At 54.9% G+C, this 18,710-nt stretch overlaps 1 protein-coding gene across 1 annotated transcript in view; it reads left to right on the top strand.

Annotated features, from left to right (window-relative positions):
- Window positions 1–2,412: 2,412 nt before the first annotated feature.
- Window positions 2,413–18,710, top strand: part of NPC1 (NPC intracellular cholesterol transporter 1) — a 43,890-nt gene continuing 27,592 nt past the window's right edge. The window contains exons 1-4 of the mRNA XM_064170705.1: window positions 2,413–2,695; window positions 13,536–13,658; window positions 15,132–15,238; window positions 15,823–15,998. Coding sequence (XP_064026775.1) covers window positions 2,612–2,695; window positions 13,536–13,658; window positions 15,132–15,238; window positions 15,823–15,998 — 490 coding nt within the window. The 5' untranslated portion in view covers window positions 2,413–2,611. The remainder of the gene's footprint in view (window positions 2,696–13,535; window positions 13,659–15,131; window positions 15,239–15,822; window positions 15,999–18,710) is intronic.

Raw genomic sequence — 18,710 nt, 5'->3', positions numbered from 1 at the left:
GTGCCCCAGCCAGGCTTGGCTTCAACACCTCCAGGCACAGCCACTCCACCACCTCCCTGGGCAGCCCATTCCAGTGCCAAACACTCTCTCTGCCAACAACTTCCTCCTAACATCCAGCCTGAACCTGCCCTGCCACAGCTTGAGGCTGTGTCCCCTTCTTCTGTTGCTGCTTGCCTTCAAGCAGATCTCCACTCCCCTCAAGTCCATGTCATCAGATAGGGCTGGGTGCTAGGTTGGACTGGATGGTCTTGGAGGTCTCTTCCAACCTGGTTGATTCTATGATTCTATGATCTGCAGACTGTTGAGGGTGCATCAATCCCTTCATCCAGATAGATCATAAAGACACTTAAGAGATTGATGGGCCTGAGGCAGAAAGCTGACCCTGGGCACATCTTGCTGTTCTCCACAGCTACCAAATGAACACAGAGGGTTTGGAGAAAAGGGAGTCACTCTCTGTCTCAGGCAGGCACAAGGACATGAAAGGCAACAGATTCAATCTAGCCTGGAGAAGAGGAGGCTGAGGGCAGAGCTCATTGCTGTCTGCAGCTCCCTGCAGGGAGGTTGTAGCCAGGTGGGGTTGGGCTCTGCTGCCAGGCAAGTAGCACAGAAGAAGAGGACACAGCCTGAAGCTGTGCCAGGGCAGCTCTAGGCTGGCTGTGAGGAGGAAGTTGTTGTCAGAGAGAGTGATTGGCATTGGAATGGGCTGCCCAGGGAGGTGGTGGAGTGGCTGTGCCTGGAGGTGTTGCAGCCAAGCCTGGCTGGGGCACTTAGTGCCATGGTCTGGTTGGTTGGGCAGGGCTGGGTGCTAGGTTGGGCTGGCTGAGCTTGGAGCTCTCTTCCAGCCTGCTTGGTTCTATGATTCTATGAATCTGGAACATGGGAAAACATTGTTAGATAGAGGAAAAGAGCATTTGAAGTGTGGTCAGAGTGGAACAGTTTGTCCAAGCTGGCTGTGAAATCCATCCCTGAAGCTATTCTAAGCACACCCAGAGAGCTCCCTGAGCCCACCTGATCTAACTGGATTCTGCTCGCTGAAGAAAGTTGGACCACCTGCCCTTCTGGAGGTGCCTGGCCACCACGCCAGGACAGGAGGCTACGGCAGCAAGAGCAGCCCTCCTGTCTGTCAGCAGATGGCAACGCCAGCTCAAGGAGGCGGCTAAGGTGAGCTGCTGCCCTGCCAAGGCACTAAAGCAGTGCGGGGAGCACGGAGCGGCCGCGGCGGAACGCGTCCCACCCTGCTCTCAGTCCGCCTCCTCCCAGCCTGGTCCCACACGGACTGATCCCAAACAAGCAAGCAGATCCCAGCCGGAGGCACAGAGCACAACCTGTGCTCCCCAGACTGCCGATTGCAACACGGCTCAGGCCACCTGGTGCCAGGCTGGCGCCAGCAGCCAGCACACCTCCGCTGGCCCCGACCCACAGGGAGGGCTGGAAGGGACATCTGGAGATGCCCAGCTCAGCCCCTCTGCTAAAGCAGGGCCACAACCTCCAGGTGGGTTTGGAATCTCTCCGGGGAAGGAGGCTCCACCACCTCTCTGGGCAGCCTGCCCGAGGGCTCCAGCACCCTCACACCAAGTTTCTCCTCCTGCTGAGGTGGAACCTGGGCTCCAGGCTGTGCCTCTTGTCACTGGGCACCACTGACAATGTTCCAGCCCCATCCTCTTGCCCTGCACCCTCTGCCTCTTGCTGATCGGTCCCAGAGTGCCAGGTGGGAAGGGACTCCAAGGGCCATGTGTGCTAAGTTCTTTAGCTCACAGCAGAGCTGAGCTGGGCCAGCTCCCTGCCGGGCTGAGCCTTCACACCGCCCCGTGCAGGGCACTCCACTGCTTCCCTGGGGAGATGATTCCAGCCTGGGACTCAGGGGCACTCCAGTGGGAAACATCCCAGCAGTAGCTTGAAGCTATGAAGTGCAAGCTCAGATCCCCTCCCGGGCTGCTTCCCCAGGGCCCCGGGAGAGCCCTTTCTGCCCCCCGGCAGTGCCGAGGGTAAGGTTTGCTGCGGCCGCACGGCACCGGCACCCGGGACCGCGAGAGCAAAGCTTGGGAACCGCCAGGAACGTGGCAGCTTTGAAGGGAAAACGAAGGCGCTTTGGTCCAAGCCGGGATTTGGAAAGCGACTTTGACGCTTATGAGCTGCCAGCTTGTCGCTGCCGCGGCCACACACACGCCGCTGCCGGGCGGCTGCCGCGCAGGCGGGACCCTGCGCTCGCCTGCGGCACAGCTTCGCTCTGACACCGGCACACACCGGCCCGGCCCGGCCCTGCCCTGCCGCCGCCGCTGCTACCCTCCGCTCGCCGCCCGCCGCCGCCCCAGTGCCGCGGCCCCGCCTCGCCGCGGAGGGGGCGGTGCCGGGGGCGGTGCCCGGGGCGGTGCCAGGGGCGGGCCGGCGGCGGCGGTTGGCGGCGCACGGGTGCGGCTCCCGCCCGCCGCTGCTCGAAGGGGCCGGCGGCGGGGCTGGCAGCGGCGTCCGGAGTGGCGGAGCGGCTCTTCCGGACCTGCGCGGCCGCAGCGGCTTGGCCGCCTCTGCTCTGCTTCTCCTCCTGCTGCTGCTGCCCCTTCGCCGCCTCTCGGTGCTGCGGCCGGGTGCTCTCCGCGCCCCTGCCCGTGCCGCCATGGGGAGCCTGCAAGGCAGCCCCGGGCAGGGCGGCCTCGGCCTGCTCGTCCTCCTCTTCTTTCTGCTTCTGTCGCCGGTGCGGGTGAGTCCCTCCCGGCGAGCGCTGCGGGGTGGCTGTGTCTGCGCTGGGCGCACCGAGCCCCCGGCACTGTCGGGACGGGAGGGAGCGATGGGAGGCCGCCGTGGGGAGCTGGGTCCCGCAGGTGCTGCCGCAGGGCTTGGGGCAGCTGGGGGGGGGCTCCCTGCGCTGTCCGGGGCCGGTGGTCTCCCTGGGGTGGGTCTGGCTGTAAGGGAGGCGGCTGGCGGGACCGGGGGGAGCTGGCTTAGGCCGCTGAGGTCGGGGCAGCGCGGAGCCGCAGCGGAGCCCCGCGGTGTCCTCCCCTTGGCCCCGGCGGGGCTCCCCTGCGCTGTGTCCGCGCTCCCGGGGCGAGGCGCCGGGCGGGACAGGCGGGGCTGGCGGGAGGCAGACGTGCGGGACTGCCGCTGGGGCACAGCGAGCTCGGCCCCGGGCGCGGCGGCGGTGCCGGGGTCAGCTGGCTGCAGCTTCGCCCGGTCCCAGTCCCGTGCTGTGCCCGGTTATGCAATGCCCCTCGCATGGGAGCCGCCGGCAGTCACATGCCCGGCCGCAGGCTTGTGTGTCCCTGTTGCCTCTGCCGGGCGACAGCTGCCTGAAGTAGCAGCTTGTGTATGTGTGTAGTGAGCTCCGCCGCTCGCCGGTGCCCCCCTCTGAAGACTCCCGGTGTCTTGTGAGGGCTAGGATAAGTTGGAATTTCTGATCCTTTAGGGGGGAAAAACGAAACAGCCCCCGGGCTTTGCTCCTCTGTATTGCTTGTGCCACCGTCCATGATCCTAGTCACAGAATGGTCAGCCTTGGAAGGGGCCTCTGAAGATCGAGTCTAACCACTTGCCAGATCACCCAGGGCAGGTCATACAGCAACACATCCAGATGGGTCTTCCAAGTCTCCAAAGAAGACTCCACAGCCTCTTTGGTGCGAGGGTGCTGGAGCCTTGGCGTAGGCTGCTCGGAGAAGTTTCTCCTCCTGTTCAGGTGGAACCTCCTGGGTTGCAGTTTGTGTCCATTGCTCCCTGTCCTGCCGCTGAGAAGAGCTTGGTCCCTTCTTGACAGCCACCCTTCCAAGATTTGTAACGTTAGTAAGATCTCTCAGTCCCCTCTCCTCCAGACTGAACAGCCCCAGTCTCTCCACCTTAAGGTAGGACTGAAATGCTACACATTCCTCTAGAGAAGCAAGAAGTGTTTTGTAAGCCTTAATCCTGGGTTCTTTGCCTCTCTAACCAACTCAGGAAGGTGCTTCGTAGGTCAAGTTTGATGCTGAGCCCTATTTAAACTCAGGTTTGTCATCTTGTGCATGTGTGCTGTGGTTCTCCTTGTGTCCTCTTCAAACAACATTTAAAGGGCTTGAAGAGATCTAGAAATTCACTCTCCTGTTGCCACATGTGATGCTGATGGTGTAGCAGTGACTCACAGTTTCCAGGTGGGTAGGTAATGGATGTCACACCTTACCAACACCCCTTTGTGTAATGTTTATAGAGGCAGACACTCTCCTGTAGCAGTGAGGTATGTCTCAGGCTGGCAAGGAGGTGACAGGAGGATGCTGAGCTAAAGGAGCTTCAAACAAGGTGCCTTAAGATTCAGGAGGCCTCCTAGAGGATGTGGCTTTGTGGTCCAGAAATGGTCAAGGTTGAAATGATTACTTTCAGTGTGCAGGTTTCAGGTTTGTAATGTAAACAGGCACAATGTGGTTGTTTTGGCCATTAAGCCCAGTTCACAGCCTAGCACTGCCCAAAGTGAGCCCTGGTGTGTCTGGAGGAGAAGCTGGCCCTGCAGGTAGCCTGAGCCTGTGTAGTGTTGGATGTGTGTGGAAGAGCAGTGCTGTGCTGGCAGTGGGGTGCTTTGATGGCTGTGATGTGTATAACCCAAAGTGCTGTATGCTGTGTTTCATCTGTTGAAACAAATCAGTGGCCTGGAGTGGCATTTCAGAGCAAAATCCTTCCACCATGTAGCACTTTCACCTTGAGCTTGAAGAGCTCATCCCATTGAAGATGTGTTGCACTCTGCTGTGTGGTACAAGACTTGCACCAGTTAAGTAGTGATAGTTAACTACCCATTAACACCACCTAGGAGCTGCAAGGAAAGTCTTGGCTCCTTTAGCCCCATTTCTGGATGTGGCCTGACAGGAGGATGAAGTCTTTAACTTTCTATTCTTATGAACATCCTAATCTATTAGATGGCATCTTGTGTGCTTAAGAGCCACAGGCTGTCAAATTAGTGGCTAAGCAAGGCTGCACACAGCTTTCCTGTCAGCTGGGATCCCAAGCTGTAGGATGTGTCTGGGTTTCTGAATCCTATGGGAAGATGCTGATGGGCAGGGGCTGCTCAGCCTCGCCCTTGCCAAGCTGCTTGCAGTGTGGTGTTACCTGCCCTTGGGCACCAGGTTCTGGAATGCTTGTGGAGCAGCTTGCTTGGCAGGGATGGCAGCATAGCTTCAGAAGAAGATGGTAACCACTGAAGCTGCTTCCTGGAAAATCAGGAGTGACTTGTTCATAGTGTTTCTGGGAAGTGAGGGAGCTGTGTCAGGACGAGAGAGCTGGCTGAAGGGGGTGGTTGGTAGGGCTGAGCAGCTCTCTGCTAGGTGGTAGGCAAAGCAGCCTGTGCCGTGTCCTTACTGCTCCCTGGCAGCTGAGCAGAAGGCTCAGGGTGCAGACAGGTTTGGCTGCAGACAGCTGCCAGCTGGGGCCCTGTCCTTTCTGGCACATCATGCAGTGAGTGGCTGTTTTCCCAGCAGAGCCTTGCCAGCTAGCACCAGCCAGCACCCCCAGGCACCAAACCACTGCCATTATTGCAAGCTTTGCTTTCCTACTGGAGTTTGGCTTTCCTGTGATGTGTGAGCTGTGCTGGGATAGCCCAGAACTGGAGCTTGCTTTGCCCCACCCAGAGCAGATGATGCTTTTTCTGTCTGAAAAGTAAGGGACTGTTGCTTATGAGCAGAGGGACCACAGGAGCTTGGCAGCTTGTCTCTGAATTGGCTGTTTCCAAAGGAGGCACAGTAAGAGTAGTAATTAAAGCTGTGATGCTCCCTGCAGTGCATGGACCTCCTTCCTTTGCAGGGAGGGCTGTGGGGTGATGTGCAGACCTGCAGACTTGGCCTGGGCAGCTGTCTCTCTGAACCAGTCCTGCCACATCACAGAATGTCAGGGGCTGGAAGGGACCTCTCCAACCCCCCTGCTAGAACAGGATCACCCAGAGCAGATCACACAGAAACACATCCAGGCAGGTTTGGAATATCTCCAGAGAGGGAGACTCCACACCCACCCTGGGCAGCCTGTGCCAGGGCTCTGTCACCCTCACAGGGAAAAAATTCCTCCTGATGTTCCCATGGCACTTCCTCTGCCTCAGCTTCCACCACTGCCTCTTGTGCTGTGAGTGGGCATCACCCAGCAGAGCCTGGCTCCAGCCTCCTGCCACTCACCTCTACATCATTATAAACATCAATGAGGTACTCCTTCAGCCTGCAGACCCCCAGCTCCCTCAGTCTCTCCTTGTATTTGTTAAGGGTAAGGTGGAGTTGTCTTTCCCTAGAACTCCATTTCTCAGCCCCCTGGGCAGCATCAGCTCTGAAGTGCAGCCTGGAGTGCACATGCAGGCAGTGGAAGGGAAGAGTGTGCTTCTTCCTGCAGTCCTGCCTTCTTGCCCTGCCAGATCCCAGATGTCCCATCCTAGATGTAGGAAGGGGAAGTGGCTGTGTCTGATGCCATTGCCTTTTCCATGCATTAGTAATCTTCATCTGGAGAGCCAAACAATGTCCACTTGTCATCTGGTATTTGCAAGGCTACAAATAGTAGCTGTTTCTGTGCACACTGTCAGCATTGTTTGCTTCACAGCTACATATTCATTGTCGGTGCTGGCTGATGCTGCTGGGAGCGCTGAGCAGCGTTGGTTTGCTGTGATGTGCTGCTGGGGAGAGGCAGCAGAGCTGTGAGCCAGCAAACTGCTTGCATTGCAAATGGTGGTGCCTGGGAACCAGAGAGCTGCAAGAGACCCTTTGCAGAATGGTAGTGAAATCTCAGAATCAAGCAGGTTAGAGACCTCCAAGCTCAGCCAGCCCAACCTAGCGCCCAACCAACCAGACCATGGCACTAAGTGCCCCAGCCAGGCTTGGCTTCAACACCTCCTGCCACAGCCACTCCACCACCTCCCTGGGCAGCCCATTCCAATGCCAATCACTCTCTCCGACAACTTCCTCCTAACATCCAGCCTAGACTTCTTCTGGCACAGCTTCAGGCTGTGTCCCCTTCTGTTGCTGGCTGCCTGGCAGCAGAGCCCAACCCCACCTGGCTACAGCCTCCCTGCAGGCAGCAATGAGCTCTGCCCTGAGCCTCCTCTGCTGCAGGCTGCACCCCCCCAGCTCCCTCAGCCTCTCCTCACAGGGCTGTGCTCTAGGCCCCTCCCCAGCCTTGCTGCCCTTCTCTGACACCTTCCAGCACCTCAACATCTCTCTGCAATGGAGGAGCCCAGAACTGGACACAGCACTCCAGGGGTGGCCTGGGCAGTGCTGAGCACAGGGGCACAAGAACCTCCCTTGTCCTGCTGCCCACACTGCTCCTGAGCCAGCCCAGGATGCCATTGGCTCTGCTGCCCACCTGGGCACTGCTGCCTCCTGTCCCTCACTTGTTCCTTATTAGGGCTCCTGGAGCTCTGAGCTGAGATTCATTCTCCAAACTCCAGGGGTGATCTGAAGGCTGGTTGTAGGTACTGCCCCTTGGTTTCTAAAGCATGGTGGGGGCAGGAGGGAACAGCCTTCCTCAAGGGTGATGTTGCTGTTGCTTTGTAAAGTCCTATCTTAAAATACGGAGCTCTTAGATGTGGTTTTGGCTTTAAAACCAACCAAAAGCCAACCCCACATGGTCTGGAGTACATTGGCTTGTTCAGAGGACAGTTGGGTTCAGCACAGCAGCTCTGTTGGGTGGGGCTGGGAGGGCTTTCACCTGTCTGAGAATGGAGATTGCTCATGCAGATCTTAGGTGACTGCAGTCTGACTCTGCCAGCAGTGGCTTTGTTCACTGGCTTGTTTACAGCCCTCACTCATCCCTATCTCTTCCTCCCAGGGCAGGAGCCTTCTTCTGAAAGAATAGAAAGAGCAAAGTACTCATCATGCTCTAACTTAGTCTGGCTTTTACTGCAGGGAGGTTTTTGGGAAGAGCCTGCAACTGGAGCTTATCAGTGGTAAAGGAGCAGTTACTCAGTTACTGGTGGTAGCCCTGAGTGCTGTCTGCAGCTGAGGGCAGCAGCAGCCCTCCCATAGCTCCTGGCTGACTCAGTGAGCAGCATGCTGGTGGCTGCTTAATGGCTGAGAGCTGTGCTGATGTCTTTAACCTGCTGACTTCAGCTAACTCGGTGGCTTTAGGCTTGTTGACTTTGGTTCAGCCACTGTAAATGAAGGCTCACTGAAGCTCACCAGTTCAGGGCACATGTGCAGGCTTCTGCTAGGTCATGGCATAAACACCCAATCTCAGGCTGCCTCTAAAGGTGCATGCTTGGTGCTGCTGAAGGCTTGCAGCTCTGGAGTTCAAGGTAGCTGCTCTGCTGTTCTAAACAGGGTCACAGTGTAAGCAATACACTCTGCCCATCGCCTGGACAGATGGGCAGAGTCCAGCCAGACAGAGAGGGATCTGGGGGTGCTGATTGATACCCACCTGAACATGATCCAGCAGTGTGCCCAGGTGGCCAAGAGAGCCAGTGGCATCCTGGCCTGCATCAGCAATGGTGTGGCCAGCAGGAGCAGGGAGGTCATTCTGCCCCTGTACTCTGCACTGGTTAGACCACACCTTGAGTGCTGTGTTCAGTTCTGGGCCCCCCAGTTTAGGAGGGACATTGAGATGCTTGAGCGTGTCCAGAGAAGGGCAACGAGGCTGGGGAGAGGCCTTGAGCACAGCCCTAGGAGGAGAGGCTGAGGGAGCTGGGATTGGTTAGCCTGGAGAAGAGGAGGCTCAGGGCAGACCTCATTGCTGTCTACAACTACCTGAGGGGAGGTTGTGGCCAGGAGGAGGTTGCTCTCTTCTCTCAGGTGGCCAGCACCAGAAGGAGAGGACACAGCCTCAGGCTGTGCCAGGGGAGATTTAGGCTGGAGGTGAGGAGAAAGTTCTTCCCTGAGAGAGTCATTGGACACTGGAATGGGCTGCCCGGGGAGGTGGTGGAGTCGCCGTCCCTGGAGCTGTTCAAGGCAGGACTGGACGTGGCACTTGGTGCCATGGTCTGGCCTTGAGCTCTGTGCTAAAGGGTTGGACTTGATGATCTGTGAGGTCTCTTCCAACCCTGATGATACTGTGACATTGTGTAATAAAGAGGGGTGATGGAGCTGGTTTGGAGAGCAGGGCTTGTGGGGGGAGCCTGAGCCAGCTGGGGTTGTTCAGCCTGAAGAGGAGGCTGAGGGAAGACCTCTACAGCTCCCTGAAAGGAGCTTGCAGTGATGCCAGTGTTGGCCTCTTCTCTAAAGTAGTGACAGGACAAGGGGCAATATGCTGAAGTTGCAGAGGGGAGGTTTAGGTTGGAGATGATGGCCTGCAGGAGGGCTGGGGAGGGACAGGCTCTTGTAATGCCAGCATGAGGAGTAATGGGGAGATCCAAACTAGATGTTGGGGCTCTTTGCAGGGAGGGAGGTGAGACACTGGCACAGGTTGAGGGTGGTGAGACCCTGGCACAGGTTGCCCGACCCCTAACTTCCTCTGAGCCTGTGAGTTATCAGTCTGACTCCTTGCAGAGAAACTCTACTCCTGCCAGGCTGGAAAAGTGTGGTGAAATTGGTCACACTTCTCATATAGCAGAGCCAGACTGAAAGTGGACAGACTGAAAGAGTTGGGGCTGAGGAGGCTCCCAGGTGACCTTCTTGTGGCCTTCCAGCATCTGAAAGGGGATAGAAAAAAGCTGGGGAGGGACAGAACTGGGGGGAGTGGAGTGAAGCTGGAGATGAGTAGGTTCAGACTGGACATGAGGAAGAAGTTCTTCAGCATGAGAGTGGTGAGAGGCTGGAATGGGTTGCCCAGGGAGGGGGTTGAGACCCCATCTCTGGAGGTGTTTCAGGCCAGGCTGGCTGAGGCTGTGAGCAGCCTGATCTAGTGTGAGGTGTCCCTGGGCATGGCAGGGGGGTTGGAACTGGCTGCTTCTTGTGCTCCCTTCCAGCCCTGACTGATTCTATGGTTCTGGGGTTCAAATACCTCCAGAGAGGGAGACTCCACAACCCCCCTGGGCAGCCTGTTCCAGGGCTCTGTCACCCTCCCAGGGAAAAAATTCCTCCTGATGTTCCCATTGCACTTCCTCTGTCTCAGCTTCCACCATTGCCTCTTGTACTGCCATTGGGCATCACCCAGCAGAGCCTGGCTCCAGCCTCCTGCCACTCACCCTGCACATCTTTATAGCCATGAATGAGGGCAGCCCTCAAGCTCCTCCTCTCCAAGCTGCAGAACCCCAGCTCCATCAGGGTCTCCTTGTAAGAGATGTTCCATTCCCTTCATCTTTGTGGCTCTGTGCTGGACTCTCTCATGCATTTCTATGTCCACAAACATGTTTGTATTGCTCCTTTAGACCCCAAGCTATGGGAAGTGAACTTTGCTCTGTGCTGGTGTCAGACATTCAGTCTTTAAGTGCACTCTTAGAAGGTGCTTCCCAATTTGGATGTAAGAATCTGCTGCTGCTGCTTAGCAGTTGGCTGAAGGTTGAGCTGGAGCAGAGAAATCCAAGAGTGACCTGGGGAGTGGTGCTTAGCTGACTTCAGGACCTGGTGCATAGTGAGTAACTGCCATAGAATCATAGACTGGGTTGGGTCTCATCCAGCCTGGTCTTGAGCACCTCCAGGGAGGTTGTGGAGCACAGAAGCACCCAATGTGATCAAAGATCACATTGGGTGCTTCTGTGCTCCACAACCTCCCTGGGCAACCTGTGCCAGTGTCTCACCACCCTCAACCTGTGCCAGGGTCTCACCACCCTCACTGCACAGAATTTCATCCTCATCTCCAGTCTCAATCTGCCCTCTCCCAACTCCAAACCATTGCCCTTTATCCCATTTCAAGGCCTGGTCATGCATCAACTCTTCACCTAAGCACACAAGAGAGATGAGGACCTGCCTTACACTTCCCAGCTGAATAAGGATTTTAGAACCATGGTTCTGAACTTCCACATCAACCAAACCCACAGTGGAAAACAACAACATAGCATTGTAGAATCACTGAGGTTGGAAAAGACCTCAGAGGTCAAGTCCAACCTTCTACCCAACACCATGATCCAAAGTACCACATCCAGGCAATTTCTAACCCCTCCAAGGATGAGGGTTAGGATGATGCTGTTTGCTTGGAAAGCCAAAGATCATCCAGTCCAACCAGCAACCCAACACCACCATGGTCACTAAACCCTGGCCCCAAGTGCCATGGCCACAGCTTTCTGCAACACCTCTCCAGCCATGGGCACTCCACCACCTCCCTGGGCAGCCTCTGCCAATCCCTGACCACTCCTGCACTAAAGACATTTTTGGTTTAGGTTGGAAGTGACCTCAAAGCTCAGCCAGTTGAAGCCCCTGCCATCAGCAGGGACACCTCTCACTAGAACAGGTCACTCAAGGTCTCATCCAGCCTGGCCTTGAACACTTCCAGGGAGGTTGTGGAGCACAGAAGCACCCAATGTGATCTTTGATCACATTGGGTGCTTCTGTGCTCCACAACCTCCCTGGGCAGCCTGTGCCAGTGTCTCACCACCCTCAACCTGTGCCAGGGTCTCACCACCTTCACTGCACAGAATTTCATCCTCATCTCCAGTCTCAATCTGCCCTCTCCCAGCTCCAAACCATTGCCCTTCATCCCATTGCTCCCAACCATCATCAGAAGTGCACTGGGCCATGTTGCCTGGGTTGAGATGAAGGGGAAAAAAGGGGTACATTTGGGGCTTGTTTTTACAATCAGGGGCAACAACCAACACTTGCTGCTGCTTTTTGAAGCCCTGTCAGTGGCATTCAGCACAGAAATGGCTGTTGTGGAGGCATTCTAAATCTGGGTGGCTGTTGGGCACTATGAATGCAGCCTTTCAGGAGCCTCTCTGGTCTGTAAACAATCTAATTCATGGTCAAGCACGGAGCAGAGCAGTTTGTCTTTGCAGGGTAAGCATATGGTGTTTCTCCAAATGCTGGGTCAAGGTTGTTCAGGAGATAAAAACGGGTCCCTTATCTCTCCAACTGTACCATGCAAAGCCCAGATCAGAGCTGGCAGGGCTGGAAGGCAGTGTTTGTGCACTCTGCTTGCAGGCCAGCTGCAGAGGGGAAAAACCTTGGAGCTGTCTTCAAGCTTTTGCTGTAGATAACTTCTTGGAGTGGTTGAGTTGGCAAGAGAAATGTTTTGGTGGAGTGGTTCAGCTGGCTCAGTGTCACTGAACAAAAATACAGGGCTTGCAAGGTGCCACTGGGCTTCTTCAGCCCCCTTCCTACACACACAGAGTGAAGAGCTGATTGCTGAGTTGGTCAATAGTGCCTTAAGTCAAAATGTCTTTTAAATGAGACTTGAAGGTGCTTTTTTGTTCTTGGCACCCTAAGTTCATTTACATGTTGCAGAGTTAGGCTTGAAAGTGATGGTGGGCAGCAGCCTTTGAGGTTGTGACAGTCCCTGGGTTCCTCTGGCAGCTGCAAAGCTGTGAGGTTCTGTTTCAGAATCCTCTTTGTGCTGCTGCTTTCTCCATCTGTCATTGATTTGGTAAGGAGGATTAAAAGGTGGCAGGAGGAACTGGAATAGTGCATGGGAGCAGTGCCCTGCTGTGCCTGCACACTGGCTGGGGTGCTGTGAGGTGAGAGTTTAACTGTCCCTGACAGAATCACAGACTGGGCTGGGTTTGAAAGGCTCTTAAAGAGCATCTTGCTCCTGCCCCCCTGCCGTGGGCAGGGACAACTCCCACCAGCCCAGGCTGCTCAAGACCTCATCCAGCCTGGCCTTGAACACTTCCAGGGAGGAGGCATCCACAGTCTCCCTCGGCAACCTGTGCCAGTGTCTCACCACCCTCACTGCAAAGAACTTCTTCCTCAACTACAGTCTCCATCTCCCCTCTCCCAGCTCAAAACCATTGTCCCTTGTCCTGTCACTCCAAATCCTTGTCAGAAGTCCCTCCCCAGCTCTCTTGCAGCTCACTTAGGGTACCGAAAGACTGCTCCAAAGTCTCCCTGTAGCCTTCTTCAGGCTCTCAGCCTGGAGAACAGCCCCAACTCTCCCAGCCTGTCCCCACAGCAGAGCTTCTCCAGCCCTCTGAGCATCTTGGTGGCCTTCTCTGGACCCTCTCCAGCAGCTCCAGGTCCTTCTTGTGCTGTGTGCCCCAGAGCTGGAGGCAGTGCTGCAGTTGAGGTCAGAGCAGAGGGGCGGAATCCCCTCCCTGTGCTGCTGCTCTCCCTGCTCTGGCTGCAGCCAGCACACAGCTGGCTCTGGGCTGCCAGTGACCAGTGCTGGCTGCTGAGCACTTTGGCACCAACTGACACCCCCAAGGCCTTCTGCTCCAGGCTGCTCTTGAGCCAATCCTTTATTCGTTGTCTTGCATGACCAAATTTTCTACATCACCTTACATTTGGAGATGCTTTTCAAGTATTAATTTAGTTTTCTTTCTCAATTCACTCTTATGCTTTGTGTTAACTACAGACAGTGTCCTTCCTCCTCCTGGGCTGTATGTGGAAGGGGGGAGCTGAGCTGCAGAGCAATGGGGAGGTCTCAGACCCACGTGCTGCTGCTAAGAGGTGCTTTGTGTAGCACCTGCTGGTGTTTGCAGCAGCAGCAAGCTGTCCAGCCTGGACTGTGAATGACTCTTTTTGGATTGAGAGCTGATAAAGTGCAGAGCAGCTGGGATGTCTCAGTTAGTCCTTGCAATTAACTGGTTGTTTCCTCTTGATTAGGTGTTTTCACAGGTGTGTGTTTGGTATGGGGAATGTGGAGTTGCTTCTGAAGACAAGAGATACAACTGTGCTTACGATGGACCACCAATAGCTCTGCCTGAGGATGGCTATGACTTAATGCAGGTGAGCTGCTTTGGGAGATCTGCTAAGAGACAACTCCTCTGCACTCTGGAGTTCTTTATTGGGTTCTGTTGGACCTGCACTGTGACCTTTCATCCTAACTTGGTGAGAAAGTGAACAGATGACCTCTGACTTCTCAGCTATAGCCCAATCTGTGTTAGACCTGAGCTCTATTATGAGAAGTCTCAAATGCTTACAAGCTTTCACCAACCTTAAATTTGATTGCTTTTCCTCCCTGGTCTGACCTCTCTTTAGCCAGACTCTTTTTTAAGGACCTTTCCAAACTGCAGTCCATTCCCCATTGGCTTAGAGTGGTTCAGGCTGGAAGGGAACCTTGAGGATCATCTAGATCCAAACTGTCTGCCATGGGCAGGGACATCTCCTGCTGGACCAGGTTGGCAAGACCCTATCCAGCCTGGCTTTGAATACTTCCAGGTTTGGAGTGTTCAAAGCTGTTCCCCCACCACTTCTCTGGGCAAGCTGTTCCAGTGTCCCACCACCCACACTGGGAAGACCTCTTTTCCTAATAGAGATTACCTGAGTCCAGTTCCTTCCAATCTGAAGCCCTTACCCCCTGTCCTGTCCCTCCATGCCTCACCCAAAAGCCCATCTCCAGCTCTCCTGTAGCCCTCTTCAGCTACTAGAAGGCTGCCCCTTCTGATCTCTAAAGGACAAGACTAAGATATGTTTTCCATCAGATGCTCATTCCTGATCCCTTCTTTAAACAGGGGAGCAGTAACTGACACATTTAAATGGAGCAAACTTGGCCAGAGTTCATGCTCTGCCCATACGCAGTGTGAGGCCACATTTGCTTGTCTGGGTTCTAGATGCAAGTGAACAAAATCAGAGCAGTGCAGTTGATGCAGGCTGCTGCTGCCAGATATGCCTTCCAGCAGTGAGTTCAAAGCTGCCAAGTGTGGAATTGCTGTGGAGTTAGCCAGTGGCAGGAATGACTTCAGTATGTAGGTCAGCAGCTACTGCTCTGTACCTTTGCTGAGACTTAGCGTCCACATCTGGTGTGCTGCTCCCAGCTGCATTAAATGCATCTGCTGCTGCTGCAAGCTGCTTGTGGGATGGCTCTGCCAGGCAGTCAGGGGTTCTGTGGTTAGTACCTTGCCTTCTGAGCCTTTAGAGGTGCTGTGCAGAAGGTGTCCTGGAGGGTAAGCTGCAGGAGTGCTTTCAGCTTGGATAAATGTTGGCCTCTCCAGCACCGTGGTCAGGCTATATATAGACCCTGGTGACTGAGGAGCATCTGAAGCAGCTTTTGAAAAGGAAGTGATGCCTTGAATAAAAGAAGTGATTCTTCTCCCTGCACTCTAAAGAGCCTCACTGCTAACTGGGTGTTTTCCTGTGCATCTCCCCCAGCAACAGCTGCTGTCCCCTGAAATATGCTGCAGCAGAACCTTCGCTACAATGAGTTCTTGAGTATGGTTTTGCCTCCTGCCCTCCCTCATCTCAATACTGTTTTTCTTTAAGGAACTCTGCCCAGGTTTCTTCTTTGGCAACGTTAGCACTTGCTGTGATGTTCAACAGCTCCAGACTTTGAAAAACAGCTTGCAGCTGCCTCTGCAGTTCCTCTCCAGGTATGGCTATTGAATGGCAAAAGCCCCCAGAGCTCTGTGACCCCATAAAACAGCACAGTGAGACTTGTCTTCAAGCAGGCTGTAGAAGAGGTGCTGACTTCACTTAAAGGCTTATTGGAGCAAGCTTCTGGACAGGTTTGCTTGGCCATATCAGGAGGCTTTAACTTCATGAAACAACTACTTGCAGTCTGGACTGTGTTAGAATAAATATTGGCATAGTTGGTCTTAAGCTGCTGTATTTGCAATGAAGCCTTCAGAAGAGGGTGATGCAAAGTACTCTTCAGCCTTCCTCTTAACAACTCTTCCTGCCAGCAGCAGTGTTCCTGCAGGTTCTGGTAAAATTCTTCCTGTGGCTGCTGTTTGGGGTAGGTCACTTTGCTAGTGAGTGATGTTGATGCTGCTGTTCAGTCTGAAGCCACTTCAAGCACCAGCTGAAGTTGCATAGGTGGTAAAAAAGTGGCAGGATTTCAGTGTGGTGTTGTGCTGCTGTGAGCAGAAGGTCCATGCTGGCTGTGTAAGCCAGCTGAGATGTGCCTTGCATCTTCAGCTCAACCTGACTGCTCTTCATGGCCTTTCCTACCCAGGTGTCCATCGTGTTTTTACAACCTGATAAACCTCTTCTGTGAGCTGACTTGCAGTCCAAAGCAGTCTGACTTCCTGAACGTGACCAGCACCATCCCTTACTATGACCCAGTGCTGAAAGAGAACAAGAGCAGCATCACAGAGCTGCAGTACTTCATCGGGGAGCGCTTCGCCAGCGGTGAGTGCAGCCTGGGGCTGGCCTTGCCTTTTGGCAGGGGAACCACAAGGGCTGTCCTGGGAAGAGCTGGGGGAGGGAACAGCTGGCTTTTTGAGGCATGAAATGGGCACCACTAAGCAGGGTATAATGGGAATCATAGAATCAACCAGGTTGGAAGAGAGCTCCAAGCTCAGCCAGTCCAACCTAGCACCCAGCCCTGCCCAACCAACCAGACCATGGCACTAAGTGCCCCAGCCAGGCTTGGCTGCAACACCTCCAGCCACAGCCACTCCACCACCTCCCTGGGCAGCCCATTCCAATGCCAATCACTCTCTCTGACAACAACTTCCTCCTAACATCCAGCCTGTACTTCCCCCAGCACAATTTGAGGCTGTGTCCCCTTGTTCTATTTGCAGTTGCCTGGGAGAAGAACCCAACCCCACCTGGCTACAGCCTCCCTGCAGGCAGCTGCAGACAGCAATGAGCTCTGCCCTGAGCCTCCTCTTCTGCAGGCTGCACACCCCCAGCTCCCTCAGCCTCTCCTCATAGGGTTTGTGTTCCAGGCTTTGTCACTGGATAGTTTAGCCTGGAAGGGACCTTACATCATCTAGTTCCAACCACCCTGCCATGGGCCATGCTGAAGGCTCATGGGCAGGGACTCCTCTCAGTCAGGCTCAGCCGTTCACAGCCCTGTCCACCCTGGCCTTGAGCCCTGGACAGCCTGTTCCAGGGTCTCGCCACCCTCACTGCAAAGAAGTCCTTCCTCATCTCCAGTCTCAGTCTCTTCCACCTCTAAGCCATTCCCCCTCTTCCTGTCACTCCCAGCCTTTGCCAAAAGTCCCTTCCTGGCTCTCCTGTATCCTCCTTCAGGTACCGGAAGGATGCTCCAAGGTCTCCCTGCAGCCCTCTCCAGGCTGAACAGCCTCAAATCTCCCAATCCATCTCCACAGGGGAGGTTCTCCAGCTCTCTGATCATGGCCCCCTGTGGACCTGCTTCAGCAGGTCCCTGCTGTTGTTGACTGTTGCCCATTTTCCATGCTTGTCCCAAAGCAAACTTGAGAACAAAGCCAAGTGCACATTAGCATTACCCAGACAGGTAAACCAGGGGTGGGGTTTTTCCCCCAACCAAACTAAATCTACCTTCCTCAAGCTGAAGCCCTTGAAACTGCTGGAACCCTGATTTCTTCTTGAGTAGAAGACATCCCACCCTGAAGGCTCACCTGAGACAGGGCATCTGTACAGCTGGCTGGTAGCTGCCTTGAACATGAGGAAAGCAAAGCTTTGGCCAAACATTGCCTGTCCAAAGCCTAGCAGGTAGTGAAACTGGCAGCTACACTGGCACAGTTTGTACACAGTGCACTGCAGTGGCACTTCAAGGGGCACTCACTGCTCTTGATTCTGGATTTTGGAGTTGTGTTTGACAAAAGACTCAGTGGTTTGTTTTTTTCTCTTTCAAAACCAAACAAACTTGGGTTTGTGTTTTGGTTTGATAGCAAACTTGGAGCATTAGTTCAGTCCCTGTGCACTTTGTGCAGCAATCTTGAATCAAGTTAGGAGACACTTGAGAGTCATATGGCCTACAAGTCAAAAGTACCTTGAATGTTTGTCATAGCACTCCCTGAAAGGGACTTTATGTTAAGTACTGTTCCCTCTCAAGCAGTGAAGCAGGTTCCAGGGTGCAGATTCAGCTGGCCAAACTGGCTGCTGCTGGCTTGGCTGAGCACAGCTCTGCTGGGCAGAAGGGCCCAAAGGGTGGTGGTCAGTGGATCTAAACCCAGCTGGCAGCTGGGCACAAGTGGTGTTGCTCAGGGCTCATGTAGGGACCACTTCTGTTTGACATCTTTATTGATGCCCTTGATGCAGACAGTGTCAGCAGTCAGCTCACAGGTGGCACTGAGTCAAGTGGCAGTGTTGGCCTGCATGAGGGTAGGGAGGCTCTGCACAGATTGGCTCCATGGCCAATGCTAATGGGATGAGCTTCAACAAGGCCAAGTGCCAAGTCCTGCACTTGGGCCACAACAACCCCAAGCAGTGCTCCAGGCCTGGGGCAGTGTGGCTGGAAAGCTGCTGGCTGGAAGGGACCTGAGGGTTGCAATAGGCAGGAGCTGAACATGAGCCAGCAGTGCCCAGGTGGCACAGAAAGCCAAAGGCATCCTGGCTGGGGTCAGAAGTGCTGTGCCCAGCAGCAGCAGGGAGGGGATTGTGGACTCTGCTCTGGGGAGGCCACAGCTGCAGTGCTGTGTTCAGTCTGGGGCAGCTCAGTGCAAGAGGGATGTGGAGGTGCTGGAGGCAGTGCAGAGGAGGGCAGGGAAGCTGTGAGGGGCCTGGAGAGTGAATCTGCTGAGGAGAGACTGAAGGAGCTGGGGATGGTTGGTGTGAAACAGAGGAGGCTGAGGGCAGAGCTCAGCACTGTCTGCAGCTGCCTGAGAGGAGGCTGTGGAGAGGTTGGTGCTGGGCTCTGCTCACAGGGAATTAGTGACAGAAGCAGAGGGAATGGCCTCAAGCTGCCACTGGTTTAGACTGGACAGTAAGGAAAAAAAAAATCATGGAAAGATTCACTGGAATGAGCTGCCCAGGGAGGTGCTGGAGTGCCCAACCCTGGCTGTGTTTAAAAGTCGTTTAGATGTGGTGCTTGTGGCTCTGGTTTAGGGTGAGCCTTGCAGAGTAAGGATCTGGGTTGGGCTCGGTGCTCCTGAGGGGCTTTGCCAGCCTGAATGCTGCTGTGGTGCTGTA

Source organism: Pogoniulus pusillus, chromosome 34 (assembly GCF_015220805.1).
Source record: "Pogoniulus pusillus isolate bPogPus1 chromosome 34, bPogPus1.pri, whole genome shotgun sequence".
Classification (NCBI taxonomy): Eukaryota; Metazoa; Chordata; class Aves; order Piciformes; family Lybiidae; genus Pogoniulus; species Pogoniulus pusillus.
Note: the sequence above shows the minus strand (reverse complement) of the source record. Positions and strands in the feature narration are given on the sequence as shown.